Genomic DNA, 23,183 nt, shown 5'->3' with positions numbered 1-23,183 from the left:
TTCCCAGTTTGTTGCCTCAGTATATCAATTTTGCCTCAGTCTCATTAAAACCCTACCAATCCACTTACATTCTCAAGTGTCCCTAGCAGACTGTTTCACCAGAAAATAAATGTAACTGGCTATATTGCTGTGAAATAAAATCTGCATCGCTCATTGCTGTTCTGTCTGAGCTGAGTTGCATATCTCATATTTAGCTCTTCAGATAGTCTCTGGAAGAATGAAGTCTGGCAAATATGTTCTAAACACACATAACACATTAAGATACCACTGAATTAAAGCTCAAAGCATTGTAGTCACAAGAATTTCCTTCAAAACCGTTAGTGCCATGCCATTGATATCTTTGTTGAAGATAATTTTTTAAACAACAGCTCAGTGCTGAGAACATTCATGCAGGAATTTAAGTAATCAGCTTTTACAAAACTTCCAGGGAGGTGGAATATGTGGGTTTCAGTCCCTGTCATATTGGGAATGACATAGAATGGGAATGACTTTTCTCACACTTCCTCAGCAACTGCATTATCTTATAGATTTTTTATGACAGGTGGAGAGTGACTTCACCATTACCTCTTTCTCTTCATCAAAAAAATAAATCTAAAATTTATCTTTAATAAGAAATGTACTTATACAGGATGGTGCTCCGCTGACTGTCCAGAAAAACACACATCAGGGTCAAATTTTGCAATCAATAACTCAAAAAATATATTAAATTCCTTGGAAAGTATGTTTGAATAAATTCTTGAAGATTCAAGATAACAAAGTTTGATTGAGTAAAATCTCAAGAAAAGCTTCCAGCGCTGCTGTCCTAGTGTTTTTTTGGATCTGAATTAATAATAATATTAATAAATAGAGTTATTTTACTAAGCTCTTTTTTTATCTGGGTATACATTTTAGGGTATTCTTTTAAATAAGTGTATACATATTGATATTATGTGATATGAAATTCAGGTTTTCTTTTTGTTTTAGAATGACTGTAGGTTGCTCAAGAAAAATGAACTTATGAATAAGGCATGTGGCTATCTCAAGACAGCATGAAAGAAGTTTTAGTTCAATGTGTAAATGTTGTATACATTACAGAAAAGTTATGGATGCTATAGCAGTAATGCTACGCAGTAAAAGCCCACCTGAGGTACTCTGTCCTGAGTCTAACAAAGCTGACCTAAGGAAATTTAAGGGCTTTTTTGGCTGTACAGCATCTGAAGCAGGGGATTAGGAATGATGTTTCAAATCGGGAAAGAGAACATTTCATGCAGGAAATTATAGCAGGAAAAGTATGGTGGTTGTTTAAGTGACCCAAAAAAAAAGGCTTGCTACAGCAAAATCATTAATTCTTTATTTGTTCTTATTTGTTAAAGGAAAAGTTAAAGACTATCTTACAGTATGACAATAGGCAATGAATTCCTTTGGAGTGCCCAGGAGAGGAATTATATATAATATCTTCTAGATGAGTATTATACTGAGAATCAATTTTCTGTGAACCTAACAATAACATAAATGTGCTCAGAGATGCAAGAGCTATGGAAATAATATTCAGTCTATAGTGCTCAAAATATTCAATATTTCAGTATATGATTTTAAAAAAGTCCCTATGAGATTACCAGAACAGTGCATTGCAGCAAAGTATATTAGGAAATAGAATCAGATGAAGTTTATTTACTTGAGCCTGGAAAAAAAATAATTATTCTATTTTAATAAGGAAGAATAAAGTACTTTTCTTTTCCCTAACCTCTTGTTTAAACAGTCCTGGCAAAATGCTTTGAATAATACACATGTACCACAAGGATTAAACACTGTGTCCAAAAAGTTCTATATTAATGTAATTGCCAAGTTCTCATCTCACACTGTGTTTATAAGACTTACTTTTAACAGGCTCTATGCCAGTAAAAACAAGAAAAATCAAGCCCATATGGTAAAATGAAGCTAATTTTGGAGTTTGTGAAATATATTGTATAGGCTGTCCTGGGTAATGAAATCCTCATTTTACTCACAGAACACCTGTGGTGTACCAGATGGGGATTCTGTGATTAGGTGCTTTGAAAGATTTTCCCCAAAGATATACTGAGATTTTTTTTATTTGTTTGTTTAATTTAAACAAAGAAGTTCCTTGTGAGGATGCAGGAGCTTGCAGACCTTTTAGTGCTGATATTAAGGAATGTATGGGAATGTATGTCACCTTTGTTCTTCTGAAAACTACAAAAAGCAGGTATCATACAATCATTTACTTTACTCTCACTCTAACTACTGTAAAGCCAGGGACTGAAATCACATGGGAGGTGGTAAAGCTTTCTGGATATTTAACTGCAGCCAGTAGTAATCACCTCTTTTATCAGGTTGTCAAGGTGTAAATGATGTGGCCTTTGAATGCAAACATGAGTCCACTTTACTTATTTTACCTTGGTTTATTATTTTGTTTACCTTTATTCCCACCATTAACATATTTTACAACTGCCATTTTATTAGAACAGCGTCACATAAGTTGCTTATCCAGGTTGTTTTTTAATTCATACATTGTGCGTAGCTACCACACTTCTAGGTATCATATAAAAATTAGATGATGCTACCTCCCTTCACATTTTACAGTGTTTACTGTATACACAATGCTGTTGCAGTGAAGAATTGCACTATGTTCAACGCTAAAATGGTTATCACGATAATGCTTATTACAGTTAAATAAGATTAGTACAAATAGTAATCAATATAAACCCTTGTAAGATGATAGTTTTTCACTGAAAAATGTAAGCAAACAACATAAACCTTTTCGAAATGCAGTGGGATGTACAGAAATCTCCACTTCATTCATGGACCTGAACGACTGTAAAATGATAAACCACCCAGTAATAAATATTCCTTTAAAACCTGCATTGCAGTTCTAATTTTTGCAAAGAGTATAATAGCTCAATAAATTCAGCACTAACCACAGTTGCGGCTTTTTTCCAATTCAGAATTCCATCAGAATGAACATTAAAGTGGCTTGAATGCATCAGAATTCATTCAGTAGTATTTAATATTTTCATCAATGACATACTGGGATTGAGTGCACCCTCAGCAAGTCTGCAGATGACACCAAGCTCAGTAGTTCGGTTGATATGCTAGAGGGAAAGGATGCCATACAGAGGGATGTTGACAAGCTTGAGAAGTGGGCCCATGTGAACCTCATGAAATTCAACAAGGCCAAGTGGAAGGACCAACACCTGGGTTGAAGCAATCCCCAGTATCAATACAGGCTGGGGGATAAAGGGATTGAGAGCAGCGCTGTGAAGAAGGACTTGGGGGTGCTGGTGGATGACAAATTGCATATGAGCTGACAGTGTGTGCTTGCAGTCAAGAAAGCTCAACCATATCCTGGGCTACATCAAAAGAAGCATGACTAGCAGGTTGAAGGAGGTGATTCTCTCCCTCTGTGCTGCTCCTGTGAGACCCTACCTGGAGCACTGCATCCAGCTGTGGGGTTTCCAGTACAAGAAAGACATGGACCTATTAGAGCAGGTCCAGAGGAGGGCCATGAAAGTCATTAGAGGGCTGGAACATCTCTCCTGTGAAGAAAGGCTGAGAGAGTTGGGGTTATTCAGCCTGCAGAAGAGAAGGCTCCAGGGAGACCTTACTGCAGGCTTTCAATACTTCAAGGGGGCTTATAAGAAAGATGGAGAGAGACTTACCAAGGCCTGTAGTGACAATGACATGTCACAGTGGCTTTAAACTGAAAGAGGGTAGGTTTAGATTGGACATAAGGAATAATTTTTTATGACAAGGGTGGTGAGACAGTGGAACAGGTTGCCCAGACAACCTGTGGTTGTCCTATAATTGGAAGTTTTCAAGGTCAGGTTGGATGGGGCTTTGAGCAACCTGATCTAGCGGAAGATGCCCCTGCCCATGGTGGGGGGGGTTGAACTAGATGATCTTTGAAGGTCCCTTCCAACCCAAACTGTTCAATGATTCTGTGAAAACAGTTTGAAATTGTGCCACCTTTGAGGTACTATTTATAGGTCATGAGATCAAATTATGAGTATGACTGCCGTAGGCAAAGAATTTCAGTGTGATATACTTCCTGGTGATGTAAGCTGTAAAAGTTTCAGTATAACTTCATTATAAATATTAAAGAAGTGCAGATGAGTACTGAGGTGCTGTACTTTGAAGAAAGAAGAGACTAGAGGTACCAGGGAACATGTGTTATATTTTAATATCACAGATTAATAATGACTTTTATTCTTTATTCACGTACATAAGAGAAAGTAATAGTGCTTGTTTCCTTTTCTTGGGCAGCTGAGAATTGGATTCAAATAATACTGAACATATTCAGAGGCAAAGTGGGATATTTTAATATCTGAATTTCTAAAGACTTCATTTATGAATAGATATACATAGATTATTAGACCATTTTGCTTTAGGAGCTCACAAAACCTCTCTATGAACTGAATTGTACAGAGAAATGGTCAAATTTGCTGTGTAAATCAGTAACCAGCTGAAAGCATTACACATAAAAGAAAAAAAATTGGGAACTGAGATGCACTTTCTCATAGTTCATAGTACTTAAGTTGCTGTACTTTTCTGCTCTAAAGTCCCTATTCTGCCCCTATTCCTGCTACCTGATTCCAGGGAAAATCTAGTAAGGCCTATAAATTTCACTTTTCTAACAAATGAAATAAAAGCCCTGAAAGGCTTTTGATATTAGTAAATATACATCATTCAAGGTTCATACCTGTTTTCTGTAAACTAAAACTATTGACCTATGAGAGCTGAAAAGGCATGATCATAGATTGTGGTTTACAATATAAAGGTCTGAAATGTACATGGCCACCTCAACATTTTCCTAGGATTGGCAGATTGTCTCTAAGTTCTGCCAAGAAGGACTGACTACAATAACTATTTGGCTCTGTTTGTTTGAATATGAGAGAAGAGAAGAAAAAATATCTCTCACAAACATCTCTTTCTTCCTGGCTAATTTCAGGAGCTGGCACAATAAATGGAAAGTGTTTAGTGACATTTCAGAAGTGGATGAGCTGTCATTTATACCATGCCTTAAGCATAGATGGCTTTTGCCAGCACTACCCAGGCTTCCAGGTGCCCTGCCAGGACATCACTTTTCAATTTGTGCTCTACCTCAGAGAGATTTCTGTCCCCAACATTGCAGCTACTCATTGCACATTGCATTGAAACTTTACTGGGAAGTGTTTTTTTTTCTTAGGACTGCAACTTTTTTGTTTTCAAATGGATTTTTGGTGTCTTCCTAATTACCATGCTTTCTAATTATTGTGAATCCATTAGCAGCTATTATGACACAATCTGCACCCGTTTCTTTTACTGTAAAAGGACATTAATAGACCAACGGTGCACAGGATCATGTGAAATAAGATAGTATTAATGGACCATGAAACTATCTTAACCAGTAATTTGAGAAAAGGGAGGGAAATATTTATTTCCAAATTGTCTGTTATCAAGTACAGAAAGGAAAAAGTGAAACAAGAGACCCTCCTATTTCTTTATGAATGCGTATGGCCCTCATAACTGACATACCACAGCTGTTTAGGCACATGCACATCTGGTTTCTAAAACGGATCCTCTCTATAGCTCTAATGTCCCTTCTGAATACAACTTGCACTGAAAAAGTGCTTGGAAAACTACTATGAAAGACTTCTGGAGAAGTAGAGCAGGGAACCTTAGTACATCAGGTTAAGATGACATTACTTGTTAACTTGTACTAACTGGACAAAGTAGTTTGAAGCACATGTATAAGTGGCCTGAGCATTAATGTAGATCAGTGTGCATATTTCTAATTGAACATTTCTATAATTAAGCTTAATACAGATTACATAAAATAGAAACTAAGCCAATTTGATAAAAAGGCTATTTCTATTGTACAAATGATGAAGCATGAAGGAAAGACAAATATACATGTGTCTTAAATCACAGGAAAAAAATGTCCAACAATATCAGTCTTGGTTGTCTGCTTTTATCCTGACATGCAGTGTAGTTATGATCCTGAAATAGTCTAATTCATATTGTATTTATGAAATTTCTTACCTCAAAGTGGGCAAAATGAGTTCTAAATTTTTGTATAACACTGCTCCAAGTACAAATACAGTTGATTCGTCTAGTTCTGAAAAGAGTAAGGAAAAAAAGATTTTTAAACTTTCCCAAGCATCCATCAGCATAAAAAACTGTGAATACCATTTATCTCTCCAGTAGAAATTTTATTTTAAATAAATCATTATCATTTTGAATTATATCCTGGAAGTCTGTCATAAAGATGTGTCACTGTCTGGAATATATCAAAAGATTTAAACCACTGAAAATAGAATTTTCAAAAAAATCCATCATTGTGTACTGACATCCATGCTAGTTCATTTACCTTTATAATTAAGTATCCTTAAAGACTGTCTTTATAGTTTAATGCCTAGCAACGAAATTCTCTAATGTCAGATCTGCACTGCAACAATATTTGTAAACTGTATCTGAAGCCAGGGTAATTTGCCTGCTGAGCATCCTTCGGTAAAGGTGACCTGTTGGAATGGCCCAGTCTGTTGGAGTGGAGCTGCTTCAGGGGGTTCAACAGAGCTGCACTTCAGGTCACCTCATACCACCACAGGTAGAATCCTGTGCATAATAACTAGCATTAGCCCTCTGGTATAGAAAATAAAGTCTAGCACTTTTTGTTCAAGATGCTGAAATTAAGCGCTATCATTTCTCTCTGGGATAAGCTGTGAGTACTGGATTTCTTTTGAAGATGGATAAAATATCCACTTCTATATTGTACAGTGGTCCTAGGAGACAAAGATTCTGAGTTCCCTTGTTAAAGCGAGCACAAAATTGACATGCTGATATGCTTCTTTACCTGTTGACATAGGGGTGAAGATATTTTTTGGAATGACAACCCTGTCTTCTGAGTTTCGTGCCCAATCAACCATTCCTTTTCTTCCTTTCATGGGGAAATTGATGTCGGTTAAAACAGATGCAGCAGGAAGCTTCTGAATGCTAGCCACTAGTAAAAGAGATCACAAAACAAATAAAATTGTGTTTCATACTTTAAAGCATCAAACCATGATAACTGTATAGCAATAACGAGAAAGTTTAATAACACATTTGAAGTAAAGCAGGAATTTATAGAACATTAACTGGCACAGAAAGTGTAATCTTCTGTTTATTATGCAGTTCTACTATGGATTAATTTTGTGGCATTGATCGCATCATTTGTCAGCTAGATTCTGATTAAGTTTCTTAACAGAGATTATTGAATGTACTGGCTTATACCCTGAAATTCACACATAAGGACATCATCATGTCTTCAGAGCAAATTCTAAAATGATCAAATGTGACAATGAAAGGAAAAGGATGCTGCAAATTGCTTTGGGAAACATAACTACTAGATGCAGGCTAATGAAGAAATAACAGAGCTTTTATCCCCTATACAGGCAAAATTTCAAGACAGACCCATTAAGGAGATTCACATATTAAAAGGCCTCATTGTTTCCACACAAATGAGAATAATGCAGTATAGCACTTGATTTCTTTTCCTTGAAAGAATAATCCCCATTCTGAATTCTTAATTATATTTTTTCCTTCTAAAAAAGCCCCAAACCCCCAAACGACATCACTATTATATCTGTAACAGATATAGAAAGACAGAAAAAATAGGTATCAAATCTAATAGTAGACAGTTTGGAATTTTGTTTACTCATTCTCATTTTCTCTCTGTTTTCTAACTTGGCTATTATCTGGAAATCAGTTTCAGCTTTGCTGTGAAATCGAAGTATGACTCCATGGCAACACTGTCAGTGCTTAGTAAGACCCTTACTAGTTTTAAGGAACTGACAGGGCTGCAAGTGTTTACGTACACTCAGAGAGATGACAAACAACACATTTGGAGCACTAGCTCTATTCTTAATGTAAGCCATGCTGATAGCGATTTCCCCTGTAATGGTCTTCCTAATCAATTTATGAAGAGGCTAACGTAGTTGGAAGAGTTCGGACATCAGGACTATACTTTGATCTCTGTAACAATTTCACTGCAAGAACTCTGCAAGGGGGTTAAACATAAAGACTATGGGGGACAGCTGTAAAAGCAATCAGAACAGCAAAATTAAAGCAGAAAACCATTAGGTGTCTCATCAGTGGATTTTATTTGAAAGGAAACTGTAATTCAAATCCAAGAGTAGAGGAAAATTAAGAGGTTAACAATATTAACTCTACAAATGTATTCCTTGATAACTGACTCTCAGTTTCAAATTAGACTGGTTATGTATTATAGAATCTCATTAGTGAGGTGGTACTTGAGGTTATTTCAGGCTTTCCATTAAAAAATTATCATCAGGGCTTTACAATGCTAGTTACAATCCCCTCCAGGCTGAAATTGGCAATACATTTCCAGCCCTTAAGGGGTGCTTAGTATTGTGAATTTTCAGGTGGTGTGTGGAGGAAGAAGAGTTCAGGTGTTTCAGAATTACTGGGGCATTAAACAGATTGCCTGTTTTCACAGCAATCAATGGTTATACAGAATATGCTAACATTAGAAAAATTGATTTTTTCCATGGTTCTTAAAATCTAAAAATAATTTGATTTTGTTTTACACATAAATAAAACTAACTTACAGTTATTTAGCTTTCAAAATTAAATACAGCCTGTATAAGACAATATTTTTTTTATTTGCACAGTATTTATCTGTGTATCTATCTATCTATCTATCTGTCTATCTATCTATCTATCTATCTATCTATCTATCTATCTATCTATCTCTATCTGTCTGTCTATCTATCTATCTATCTATCTATCTATCTATCTATCTATCTATCTAATTAGCTAGTAGAGCCTTAATATTTCATCCACCTTTTAGATGACAGTTCCCTTTATTGAAATAGGAAATCAATATTATTAAATGGAATTCACTCTGCAAAACAGAAAACCACTTTAGGACTGGATAAATGGTGAGGGCCTAGGATAGTACCTCTCCAGACTCTGTCTACCTCTGTATTTTAAATAGGACCATTCGTCATAGTACCTAAGCACTACTTAGAACCAGAGATTCCAAAATACTTGTTAAGGTTTAGGCATTGAATAGCACAAAACCTAAACTTGAAGTCTAAGCATTTGGCTTATGGCTTATATGCAATAAACATAATATAATTTCACAGAAGATGCAACCTTAACATCTGGAGATTTTGGATGTCTGCATAGACAGAGAGAGTACACAATACACATAACCAATAATTGAAAGAGATTTATCAAAATTCTTGCTCCACATCCTGCAAAATCTGCCTCTTGCAGATCCACACAGATTATTAGGTCATTCTTTAGCCACTTTGCTGCATTATTCCAAGAGGATGTGCCTACTAATTTCCAACATGGCATTGGCATTTAAAGATATAAGATAATTTAATGGAATATTACTGGAGGCAACTAATTCAGTCCGTCAACATTGCCAGGTGGATACATGAGACAGTTCCTACCTCTTCAGTGTCACTGTGAACTGTATTTTATTTTTTTAAAAAGCCAATATTCTTATTAAATATTAGTCTACAACTTCTTTCTATGAGACCTTGGAGCATGTCCAGCTGTACTTCCATTGTGAAATGTGGCTTTGCTGCTCTCTAACTCAATTTTAATCTGCAGCATGAAATAATTAATTACTTTATTGTGAACGTGAAGATCAACAGGCCTTTTGGAGGAGAAAGTGTATAATTAAGGTGGGGGTCATTCATATATCAGAAACTCAAGTACCAGTTTCTTATATAATTGTTATACATAGATAATAAGAAAGAATGATAAGTAATTCACTTTTTTACTTTATTCTATTCTTTTTAGGTTAGGTTTGTGTTAGAAAATGATGCTTCAAATACTGGAACCCAAAAGATTTGGTTTTATAATTGCCACACAAGCATTTTGGCTTCTAATGTGGAAAAAGACAAAGTTGCCTTTTTAAAAAAAAATTACCATACCAAAACATTGTCCTGAATTTGTGAGATAGAACACTAGCCGATGAGGACATTTACAGATTTACAGGCACTGTGGCAGAAGTACTTTTTCTTGTTTATACACACATAGAAGTTGTATAATACTGGAAAAAGAGTCAATGAGAATTTTAATAAGAATGAGATTGTAGAGTGGAAAAAATTATGAAAAAAGAGAAGAAAAAGAAAAACTAAAATGAAAATTATCTAAGCAGAAGTTGCGGAAAATCTTCATGTGTCATTTTAAATTAAGGACCTTGAAACTATAAAACTTCCCATATAGACCATATACAGCATGTCTTATTCTCTCATCCTTCTGTTCTAATCTGACTACATCTTCTTGGACTCTGTATGCTGTAGGCATAGTACTGACAAGTAACCAGCCTGGTCACTCCTCAGGTCATTCTTACAGTTTGCACATACTCTGCTGTAGACACAATCAAAGCTTTTCCAATATGGAAAATTCTCATTTTAATTTATTTGTATTATGGCAATTCCTATAATATTCCAGGCATCATTCAAAAAAACAAACAAACAAACAAAAAGGTAGAAGTAGAAATGAAAAAGCCACCCAGAAGGCTTTGGCAGGAAAAAACTTAGAGACCGAAGGTTTGGGTGTACAGATATGCAGAATACATTGCTTTCTTCCATTCTCTGGACAGCCTCTCTTGTTGTGGCTCCTATATACCTTCAACTACAATTTTAATATGATTGACAAAGGCAAAAAAAACCAAAAGTAGAAAAAGGAATCTCTTCGATGGTACTTGACTGTATTCAACATTTGAAGATTGCAGGAAGTAGAATATAATCTTTATTTCTTAAAAAAATGGCACCATCATACTTACGAATCTTGCAGATGAAATTTATATGCCCTAGTTGGAAGAAAAACACACCTAGCTATAAGCTGGAACACAGGGAAAAAACCTTTCTTTTTAGAATTCTTTGAGCATTCTTTCGATGCACATTGGTATAAATTCCAAGGCAGTGGTTCAATTACACATAGAATCATAGAATGTCCTGAGTTGGAATGGACCCACAGGGATCATCAAGTCCAACTCCTGTCCCTGCACAGGACAACCCCAGAATTCACACTGTGTGTCTGAGGGCGCTGTCCAAGTGCTTCTTGAATATCGCCAGGCTTGGAGCTGTGACTGCCTCCTTAGCAGCCTGTTCCAGTGCAAGAACCTTTTCCTAATACCCAGCCTAAACCTCCCCTGGCACATCTTCCTGCCATTCCCCAGGGTCCTATCATTGGTCACCAGAGAGAAAAGATCAGCGCCTGCCCCACCTCCTCCCCTTGTGAGGAACTGTAGACTGTGATGAGGTCTCCCCTCAGTCTTCCCCAGGCTGAACAAACCAAGTGACTTTAGCTTCTCCTCATACAGCTTCCCCTCTAAATGCTTCACCAACTTCATGGCCCTCCTCTGGACACTCCGTAGTAGCTTTGTATCCTTAATGTACTGTGGCACCCACAACCGCACACAGCACTCGAGGTGAGGCCACACCAGCGCAGAGTATAGCGGGACAATCATCTCCCTCGACCAGCTGCAACGCAGGGCTTGATGCACCCCAGAGCACGGTTGGCCCTCTTGGCTGCCAGGGCACACTCTTGGCTCATGTTCAACTCGCCATCAATCAGAACCCCCATGTCCCTCTCTGCAGAGCTGCTCTCAAGCCTCTCATTCCCCACTCTGTATGTACACCCAGGGTTGCTGTGCCACAGGTGCAAAATCTGGCGCTTGCTCTTGTTAAAATTCATACAGCTGGTGATTGCCCAGCTCTCCAGTCTGTCCATATCCCTCTGCAGGTCCTCTCTGCCCTCAAGAGTGCCGACAGCTCCTCCCAATTTTGTGTCATCAGCAAACTTAATTGGTATTCCTTCCAGTCCTGCATCCAAGTCATTTATGAAGACACTAAAAAGCACTGGCCCTAAGATGGATCCCTGTAAAACCCTGCTAATGCCTGACCGCCAGCCTGATGTAACCCCATTTACTATGGCCCTTTGAGCCCAACCCACCAGCAAATTGCTCACCCATTGTGGTATGTGTTTATGCAGCTGTGTGCTGGACGTTTTGTCCAGGAGGACACTGTGAGAGACAGTATCGAAAGCTTTACTGAAATCCAAAAAGATCACATTGACAGGCTTCCCTTAGTCAACTAGGGGGATAATCTTGTCATAGAAAGAAAGAAGCATAAGAACGCATACATATTTGTTGACTCCATAATAATTATTGATTTGGAAAAATTTATTTTAGTAGTCTAGTCTAATCAATTTAGCAATTGCTTTGACCCCTAATGGATTCACTTTAATATCCTTTAGAAGTACATCTCCATTTACCTTTATTTAATTTTCATGCTGCAGTTGCAGACAAACTGTTCAATATCGCTCTACTGAAAATTTTAGAATTGGCAACTACTAACTGTTCTCACTTACTGAGTAAAACAAAGTCTCTTAGGAATTTATTAACTCCAAACTCATAAGAATGGAGAATTTTCTATGGCTAGCCAAATAAGCTGACTACACACAGTAATATGTGAACGATATTTAAGCAGTTTATGTAGAGCAGCAGAAAAGTGGTTAGTTAATGTGTCAAGAAAAATTTGAGTGAAATAAAAATTGTGCAGTTCTTGTATGCTAACTCTTGTAGATCATGGCCTAGAACAGAAAAGTTGAAATGTATTGCTATGATCCCTATAATCCTGAATGAGTTACAAGCTGTATAGTGCAACTTCCAGTAGCTCTCTGGCTGATCTGGGTTGCTAAATAATAAAAGATAAAGCAACCAAAAAAGAAGCATGAATCATCTTCCCTTTCTCTTCACTATCCACCCATTAGCCTCCCGTGTTGAACAAAAACTGGTGACAATTCAGAATCAGCCCCTTGAACAGGAGATCAGATTCACTGAAAGATATGACAGAAAAATGTCTGGATGTCTGCATATGGACTAAACACAACTTCATCTCTCACAGTAGAGATTTAGATTTTAAAATTACAGCACAAGCCAAATTAAACACTTGATCTGTATCTTTATCAAAGACTGAACCAAAACCTTTAGAAAAGATGCTCAAAATCTGAGTCTGAATTCTGTAGCATTCATGTATGTACAAAACAGGATACCACACTGGTCCTGATTCTCCTTTCTCATAGGTGTTAACATTCTGGGTTTGTTGTGCTTTATAGCACAGTAACTATGTTGATCCCTTATTTACAATCACAGAAGATACAAAGGAATTGGAATTAATTGTTTTAAAAGGCATCAGCGCCTTGACTGAATTGGAAAACCAGATACAGAAATCTATGGGATTAGCATAATATGTCAATTTCTGCTTAATGCTCCTTGTCAGAGCAAGAAAGTAGAACTATGAATTTGATCGAATTTCAGTCACAGACAACAGAGAATGGCTATGCAGATTAGCAGCATCATTCACTCTTTTCCTGCCCTATTTTGACTTGTCCACTGACAGCATACTAGACATATATTATTCAGCATTTAGTAAACTTGAGTTTATCACACAACAGGTTTAGATTTTTCAGACAGAGGATATTAAACTGCCCTTCTGGGACAACTACTGCTAAATTTATTTCCAGGTAAAAGAGTCATAAATAGAATTGTCACTGTCACAGATGTTCAGAATAAAGAATATGAAAGGATTTTTATGTTAAAATTTGGAATACTGAATATTTCTGCAAACATCTCTGTTAAGAAGACCCAATTAGAATCATATTTATATGTTTTAGAATCATTCTGTTGACCCTAAATGTAAAACCTTTGGTTTTTTGTAGAATAAATAAGCTTATTTAAGTTAGCTCATGTTGGACACATGGGGAGAAAAGCCTTGCCTGGCTCATCATCAAAGAACCAGATGGACATCTTGAAGATGATATTCATAACAGATTTGTTCTATCCACTTAAACTCCATCATTTTAAAGATGATCTGCAACAAACACGTATGGCAAAACCCCCTTTTCAAGGAGACAAATTTGTGGATCTCCAGATTTGCTATGGAACTCTGCATCTGAGCAAGCTGAAGGATCTTCTTTAAAATCATTCTCTAAGTACAAAGATAAATCCACCTCTTATGACCCACAAGATTATGTGTAACAGAAGGACTGTGGTGAAGTAACATCCTCTTATTGAACGTAATAAGAACAACCAGGTGATTTTTCCTCTGCAAATAAAACTCATGAAATCTCCCTACAGTGAACAAACATCAAACAATGGTCAGAAAAACACTCCTAAGAAATTATAACTGAACTATGACTTCTTACGACTATCAACACAGAAATGATGTCTTCTTAAATTAGAACCTTGTCGTGCCCACGGGCAGAAAAGAAAGGGCTGTCCCTAGAAGCCCGCTGTGCACTTGCATCCCTGAAGCTCGTCAGCCCAGAGCAGCTACTCTCTGACTATTCAAGCTTTGGGCAGCAAGACACACTACTGGTGTATGCAGAAGTAGAAGTAGATATTTCATAGATATTTTCACTAATAAGGTGTGAGTTCTGCATAAATCCTCCCTTTGGTGTCAAGCAAACTGTGCCTTAAATGGCCTCGCTGTTTGAAAGTTAATAATAATTCTTTAGGTTAATCAAGAAGCTACCTTAACAGTTGTCTCTGAATATTTCCTTTCTGTATTCCATAGACAATGCAATGGGGAAGAGAAGTACCTGTTACCATTTTTGTTGTAAAATGATACATTTATCAGTGATAATCACCTTAACGAGTTAGTGAACTCATTTCTATTTTGAGCTTGCAAGCCACTGTAGTCCTTTAAACAATATGAAGAATAAGTAAACACATGAACAGTCACATAACTGTATGATGTCTGAATATGCTCCCAAAAGCCTGTAACTAATGCCAGTAATATGCTACCATATCAGTAATATGACCAGTGTAATATTTAGGATGAGTTAAAAAGCAGCATGGCTTCAGGCAACTATCAGGGTGCATTTAATAAAGACTCAGATCTCTTCTGCTCCTTATGCAATTTAAAAGAAAATAAATTCATAAGCAGCAGGCAAGTGTTTCTTTTTGGTTTTGTGTACTTTTGTTTCTCAGTACCAAATTCTGTGTTTCAGGAACAACTCCGGAATATACTAATTCCAAAGACTTATGAAATATCACATATGTGTATGCATTCTCTTGAGTGGTTTCTGATTGCACATTTGTTATGATAACAAATCTAGCTTGATAAAATTAAAATAGGTAAAGCATAAGATTAAAATTCTTTTTCCAAACCTTTCCTTGTTACATGTATGGAAATAAAAATGGAAAATAAAAATTTAAAAGCTCAAAGAGTAATTAGAGCATTAAGAATCGTTGTTATGGACAATAAAAACTTTCCTAAATAATAATAATAAAAAAGATTACGCAAACTGTTAAAGTTTACTCCCTGAGAAAGAGTTAGTGTATAGAAATGGCCATAGAATCATAAAATTCCTCTGTGCTCCAGATGGTACTTCTGCATGTTCCCCTAGGGGAAAAATAATAATCTTACATTTTTATAAGTTTTAATCTTTGTTACTATTTACTTACTATTAATGTGTACTGTAAGATGAATATGGCTATTTGCAGCTGGCAAATGTGGAATGTAAAGAACAAAATTATTTTTAAATTTGCAAATCTGAATTACAAGTTTGAAGAAATCCCAGTTGAACTAGTGGAATTGGAAACTATTTTTTTTATGAGCAGTCAGAAGAAAATGTGTTCTCATGATAAATGGGATACTTCCTGAAATATATGGTTATTCAGACAAACACTTTAAACAAAACACGGTAGGCGGCTGTACTTCATTAACTAGAGGACAACTCCACCTTCTGGGTGTTATATTGAAGAAGATGAAGACATTAACAGCCAAAGAGACACAGAGCCACATCCAAGGTACTCTGTGTTTCTGAAAGAACTGTATTTTTTTCCATTCATCTTAGTGTTACGTGCATTCATGCTACTAAGACTCTTGCCTTGTCATAAAGTACTTCTCAAGGAAAAGAAAGAGTCAGCATAAAGCAAGACAGAAGATGAAGGCTCATGCAGGAGATAGAGTGAGTTGCCATTTAAGTGCATGGGTTTTAATGTTACAGACATGAAGGTGAAAACCATGGCAGTACTGAGGGGGCAAGGCCACCTGCAACATTATTTTAGATTGACTGTGCAAGGAAGGTGCAGAAACCAAGCATTTTTCAATCACTAAGGCGAATGGAAAAAAGTGTCTGTGCCGGTCATTCTAGCTGGTAATGAGAGAAAAAGAAAGAGAGACTGAAGGTAATGTTAAGCTAGTGAGCTTAGAAGATGGGAATGACAATGAAGCTGTCATCAGAGGAAGGGAGAAAGAAGAAAAGTTGAGAAAGAGAGATCATTTATATGTTTATTTATCAGGTCTACTGATGATTACATATCCACTAAGAACTACTAAAAAGATAGTCAGAGAGGACTTCACAGAGGACAAGACATCAGTAAGGGGGCAAACAGATGTGGATATCTGTAGTAAGGAATTGATAAAAATATTCCCTCAACATTACATTTCTTGGGGTGATGAAGAGCAGAGGTAGAATGATTGCTTCCCAGAAGTAGCAAAATGAAGCAAAGGAAAGACGCCATTATCTTACCTCTAGGGAAATGACAACTAAATCCTATCACTCAGAAATCTAGAAAGATGTGAACTAGGTTATGCAGGGTATTGAAGTGAATTCTGAGGCATGGAGATAGAAGATTTGATGTATAAAAGCCACACACGGAGGAAACAATAAAGCATGTGAATCAATATATATTGCTAATCACAGCTTTTTGTAGCAGACTAGAAAAAGATCTCTGTTATATTTTATTATTGAACAGCTTTTTTAATCATACAAAATGGCATCTTGAAGAACTTTCAGATACAACTATGAGCAAATGAAAACTATGAGAACCATAAATTACTCTGACATAGAATCCCAGAGTATCAATAGTATGGAAGTGGCTAGTGAATCCTAAAAATTAGAGCTTGACTGTATTGGGTTTATGTGGCAAGGTTTAGTAGCGGGGGAGCTACAGAGGTGGCTTCTGTGAGAAGCTGCTAGAAGCTTCCCCCATGTCCAATAGAGACAGTGCCAGCTGGCACCAAGAGGGACCTGCCACTGGTCAAGGCTGAGCCCATCAGCGATAGTGGTAGTCCCTTTGGGATAACATATTTAAGAAGAGGAAAAATACCTGTGGCAACAGCAGCTGGAATAGAGGAGTGAGACTATGTGAGAGAAACAATCCTGCAGACAGCAAGGTCAGTGAAGAAGGAGTTGGAGGAGGTGCTACAGGTGCCAGAGCGGAGATTCGCCTGCAGCCCACGGTGAAGACCATGGCGAGGCAGGCTGTCCCCCTGCAGCCCATGGAGGTCGATGGTGGAGCAGATATCCACCAGCAGCCTGTGGAGGACCCCATGCCAGAGCAGGTGGATGCCCAAAGGAGGCTGTGACCCCAGGGAAGCCCACGCTGGAGCAGACTGCTGGCACATCCTATGAACCCATGGGGACAGGAGCCCAAACAGGAGCAGGTTTGCTGGCAGGACTTGTAATCCTGTGGGGTACCCACGCTGGAGGAGTTTGGGAAGAACTGAAGCCTGTGGGAAGAACCCAAGATGGAGAATTTTGTGGAGGACTGACTTCTGTGGGAGGAACCCCATGCTGGAGCAGGGGAAGACTGTGAGGAGTCCTTCTCTTGAGGAGGAAGGAGTGGCAGAGGCAGCATGTGATGAATGGACTGAAACCCCCATTCCCTGTCCCCCTGTGCAGCTCAGAGGGAGGAGGTAGAGAAAATTGGGAGTAAAGTTAAGCCTGGGAAGAAGGGAGAGGTAGGGGAAAGGTGTTTTAAGATTTAGCTTTTATTTCTTGTTACCTTACTCTGATTTGATTGGTAATAAATAAAATTAATTTTCCCCAGGTTAGGTCTGTTTTGCTTATGATGGTAATTGGTGAATGATCTCTCTCTGTCCTTATTTCAACCCATGAGCCTTTCATTATATTGTCCCCAATAGTGATAGAGTGATAGAGTGGCTTTGGTGGGTACCTGGAGTCCAGACAGGGACAACCCACCACACTGATTAAAAGCCATATCCTGCAAAAGAGTAGATATGGAGGAAACGCTTGCAGGTGGCCCTCATTTTTACAACAATGTACAAATTTCTCCATGTGCCTTCCCAGAAGTGTTCCAATCAGAGCATCTCAGTGCTTTCTTTATACTTCAGCTCCATTACAGTTGAGGAATTAGACTGAGCAGCAGCTAAGATCCTCAAAAAGCTCAAGCCTATAGCTATGTTTACTGACCAGACTGGTCCCTTGACCAAATGCATCTGCAGTTGTTTTCTTTTTTAAAACGTGTCCAAGTGAGAGAAAGCACTTCTGGTCTAACACTGTCTGTTAGACTACTGATGTTTTCAGTACTTGAATTAGGAAGATCTGTGTGCAATCATGTCTCCCTCTGAAGAGGGGATCCCCATGTGAAGGAATTATAAACCATACCTTCCTCACCTTGGATGAGAATATACATTAGGATACAAGGCCATCACCACCAAAACCTGAGCTATCTAGGAGGAAAGAAGGAGCAAACCCATATTTGAATACTCATTTGACAACAGGCACAATACAGAAGCCAAGGGTTCAGAAGAAAGGTAGGTTTGCTTAATTTATCCCAGATAATTGGCAGATGTCTCAAATTAGTGCTCTGCTGAATTCTTGACTCTGCTAACTCAGGAGACAGAAAGAATTAGGTCATAGGCTTCGCATTTCCTGGTCAGCACCAATTACTTCTCTAGTAGATATCTTTCATTCGGGGTTTTGTATTCAACCTAGAGACCCAGCTGTCGTAAGCCAGTGCACCCCCATCACACACACACCTCTACAGCTTTAGCTGTCCATGCTCAAAATCAGCTCTGATGTGATGCAACTTTGTAACTTAGATCAGACTACTGGAAAAGGGCCATGTGAAGTGGGGTCCATGCCCCTTCACTCAGGAACTACACTTAAGCTGAATCAGCTGTGACTGTGCATAGCCATGTATTGTCATTGTCTGAACCTTGACTTGTGATTTAGTGTCAAGATGAAGCAGCACTGGACCTGTCTTTCACTATGGGCTTACCTGGAGACCACTGAACTGATAGCTGAATACCACCACTGGCTGGATCCTGACCCTCACACTGTGACTTGACTTCCTGGCCTGATGTCAGATCTGCCTCATCACTGTGGTCTCTAGTGATCTAGAATATTAGTTGGGCCTGGCTACCATCACAGACCTCCTCTGCTCCTCTTGTTTGGGTGCTATGGGACTTTGCCTTTGCCAGCAAGGCTACCGTGCATGCCTTGCTGTCTTCTGGTTTCCCTCACAGATCAGCCCACTCTTGCTTCTCCCTGAACCCAGCATCCGATAAACAGGTGCTGCAACATCTACCTGGTAAATGCCTTCACGACAGGCTTGAGCAGAGTCATACAGAAAATCTGAAACAGAACAAAACACAGGTCTCCTGTGCCTCAGTTTCATGTTCAAGCCATGATTCTAACCTTCCTCACAGGAATTCATAACTAGGTCTTTGTTTTCTGGAGGCGTGTCTAATTCATCTTGAATGTTCTCCATGGAGGAGATAAAGTGGATTAAGATTTGCTTAAGGGATTGTAAAAAGTTGTCCTGGGGCACTCTGAAATCTAATTGTCAGGATAATGCACTCATGCTTTATTTAGATTGTTTACATCATGCATAGCACAACGAAAACTCAGTACCTCAGTGGGAGTTGTAGACACTATCCAATATAAGTAGTAAGTAATACTAATTATAGTGAGTTTGATTTACTTGTTCACATTGTTGAATTCTAAATTAACTTTAATAACTCAGGAGAAATATCTCAGTTATTATGGTCATTTCAATAAAACAACTGCACAATGAGGAGATGCTTTAAAAAAAATCTAACTAGAAAATTGGGCCTATAAAGAATGACAGAGCTTGGTTATTATGAACTGTTATAACACAATCACATGAATCACTATGGCATGTGGACCTTGTGCTCAGCTCTTGTTATCCAATTCTGTGCATCCCATCTCCAGCATCCCCTGATTCTTCCCTCCCACTCCCCCCAAACGAGAGGCTTTTCATGTTTATAAAAGTTGCTGTAGGAGGAATAAAAAAATCCAAGAAGCTGAGAAAGGAATAAAAACCAACAGTCAACTAGTCAACTAAGTCAAATGTTATACCATGACTGTTTCCCTTGTTTGAATTCAGGTGCCTTACATGTCCATTAATTTTGAGTGCAGCTGACAGAGAAAGATAGAGATGCTTAATTAGGATTGCTTGGGTTGCCTTCTCAGGGTTTTAAAAACTAATCTGAATTTGTATATATTACATAGTGAACTTAAACTGCATTTTAGGAATACTGGATTAACCCTTGCCTGTGACCGAGTACATAAAATGTGAGCACATTATTCCTGAGCTCAGTGCCAAAGCTTATAATAGAATCTAGTCAAAATATTTAACGCAAGATATAACATAGTATTATACCTGCAGCAGGTAGGCTTCTAATTCTTAAAAATTCTATTTGGATTCAGAATGACTCTTCAGATGTCCTTAGAGTGCCTTCAGTTTTGCTTTTACAGGCAGTAGAGAACTACGGTTTTGGACAGCTAAACTGTAGAAACTACCATGAATAAGAAAATATCTTCTCTGGTTTTCCTGAGGCACGACAGATGCCATCAAAAGGAGCCATCATCGTGCCTGGCTCTGCAACATTTGCATTACTAACATATACACCTGATATGACTGCTATCTCTTTAGCACTACATTCTATCTGCAACCTATTTTCTGCTACAGTTATTCTAATACAAATTTTGTTTTTATTGCTATTCTTATTTCTTTAATTTCTTGTGCCATTCATTGCAGTATGTTTATGAAATATATATTCAGAATAGGAGTCTCCCAAACTGAAACTATACTCTTTTGGCTATCTAGCCCTTATTTCCTGGAAATATTGCCTGTAGGTAGAAGCTAAAGTTAAAATTAGATTCTACAATGTGCAATACTCCAGAAAACACAATTATACCAATGACATAAAGCGGAAAGGAAGAGTTTACTCCAGACTGTTTGCTCATGTTATTTCATAGAAAATCATGGTGAATTATTTTTAAATTTAATATTATGAATGTGAAATATGGAAATATGAAGGAGGGATAGAATTTTTCTTTTCTGCTGAACTATAGTTTTTGAGGCCCAACAACAAAACACAATTGCTTCAACTAATTTCCTGTACCTGAAAGCACTAACACAGAATTTACATGCCAGAGAAGCTATTAATTTACTGAAAATTTCTGCAAATTCTGTTTGAAAATAATCTATACTTTCAGTCTTGCAAAATCATTCAGCATAGTATTTTACATCCAAGTCCAGTCTTGTTATTACTGCCATGCCATATTTGGGATAATTGTCATTATCTCCACAGTCAGATATAGGAGATAACCAGAAAAAAATATTTCTTGCCTTTCAATAGTATTTGACCACGTACAAATTATAATCCACAGTCAAGGTGGCTTTCCTAGTACAAATCATTCCCTGGAGAACTGGACAATCAAAAAGTGCCATTTTATATTATCTTTTTTCCCCGCCATATCCTGATTATAGCATTGTTGCCCAACAAATAATATTTTACAAGATGTTGGAGAGCAAATTGCTTCCCCCCCCCGCCTTTATTTAGTTTCCCCTTTCTGTTCTGTGTAGTTTTTACAGTGCTATTGCTTTTATAGAATATTTTTGATATACTAAATGGGTTTTCTGTCCCTAAACCCAAAACATCTAAATGGTGCTTTATTGGAAACCAAACTAACTACACTCTGGTGGCAAACATTCATAAAAAAATTTCTAAACTGAACAAAAGAGGAACAAAGTTAAAGGTCAGTGTAAGGATGCTCAGATTTTTCATAACATTTCAAAGCAGTAGGATTTTTGCAGAAGCACAGATGTGGATAGCATAATCTGGAGCTTTCTTGATATGAACTGTGGCTTTTGGTTGATTCTCGATGATTTAAACATCTGAATTCTACAGTTACACTATGTTAATTGCAAAGGGACATTTGAATGGTAATGAAGAATTTTCAAAAGGTGCTCAATGTCATCGTTCAGCAAATGAGACTTAGAGTGCATGTGGTGAGACAACATGCTGGTTTCACTGCTTGCAGCAAGAAATTAATTGGACATAGAAGAAATTTCTTCCCAAAACTTATACCAACATTCACATAAACATTAAAAATTGAACTGATGACAATTTAGCATAAACAATATATGAAGTAAAATCAGTTAAGTGAAACAACTAATTTAATCATATTAATACGAATAAGCAAATATTATTATTCAACAGAGGCATTTAAGATTGGAAATTATACACAAGATAGGAGGAGAGGGAAATGGAAGCCCTTAAACAAAACCTGCAAGTATGTTTTAATAAGTAATTCCTTGGGCTTTTTAATAATGAGCTACTGTATTTAGGTTATGTTTATGGAATTTTTATATTAGGGATTCCTTCATTTTTAGTTCTTTTTGTCATAGATTAAATTTAGCCTGGGCCCAAATGATTAAACTGAGAACAAAGAAACCTCACTGCAACAGTAACCTGACCTTGCTTTTCCTACATCCCTGAGGAAACCCCAGCCACCAGCTACAGAATCATTTCTCCTTCAGTCCAAACCTCCAAACCAATGTTTTGTGCCACCAAGAGGTTCAAATGCTGTGAAGAAACAAAATAATGTGTTTGCAATTTAGCAATTAGCTTGTCAGACAGCCTATGATAACTGTCCACCACAGCTGGGAGGTAACATAACTTTATTTAAGCTGTTTTAATGGAAAGTTTGGCTTTATTCCAGTGAAGCACTAAATCTAAAACAAAACCTAAAAAAAAACTTTAAAAAAATGCAGGTTGAGAAATCCCATTTCATGTCCAGCTATAGCTAAGAGAGACTTCAAACATTGCTAAAACCAGTGACAGTGCAGATTGTTGTGGGCATATAGAATGCTGAGTGACAGGTAAAAACTTTGATCCAGCAGCTGGTGCTATCAATAGAAATTACATCCATAGGAAAAAAATTCATAAAAAACACGCATGTGACTCACTACACAGACTCCCTCAAACCATCCATTAAAAGGCTCATGAATAAATATGCTGTTAGATAATTGAAAGATTAACAAATTATGAACAGAAGTAACTATTCTAACAAATGCCTGCAAGAAGGAAAAATGGCCAAATTCATACACAGTT

General features: G+C 37.5%; 1 protein-coding gene across 3 annotated transcripts in view; it reads right to left on the bottom strand.

Moving 5' to 3' along the window:
• Nucleotides 1–23,183, bottom strand: part of ADGRB3 (adhesion G protein-coupled receptor B3) — a 461,064-nt gene that overhangs the window by 191,784 nt on the left and 246,097 nt on the right. For all 3 annotated transcript variants that reach the window (XM_075087046.1, XM_075087047.1, XM_075087045.1), the window contains exons 13-14: nt 6,827–6,973; nt 6,016–6,091 (exon numbers count right to left, since the gene is read on the bottom strand). In XM_075087046.1, coding sequence (XP_074943147.1) covers nt 6,016–6,091; nt 6,827–6,973 — 223 coding nt within the window. The remainder of the gene's footprint in view (nt 1–6,015; nt 6,092–6,826; nt 6,974–23,183) is intronic.

This window comes from Phalacrocorax aristotelis, chromosome 3 (assembly GCF_949628215.1).
Source record: "Phalacrocorax aristotelis chromosome 3, bGulAri2.1, whole genome shotgun sequence".
NCBI lineage: Eukaryota > Metazoa > Chordata > Aves > Suliformes > Phalacrocoracidae > Phalacrocorax > Phalacrocorax aristotelis.
The sequence above is the reverse complement of the archived record's forward strand: the minus strand, read 5'-3'. Positions and strand labels throughout refer to the sequence as shown.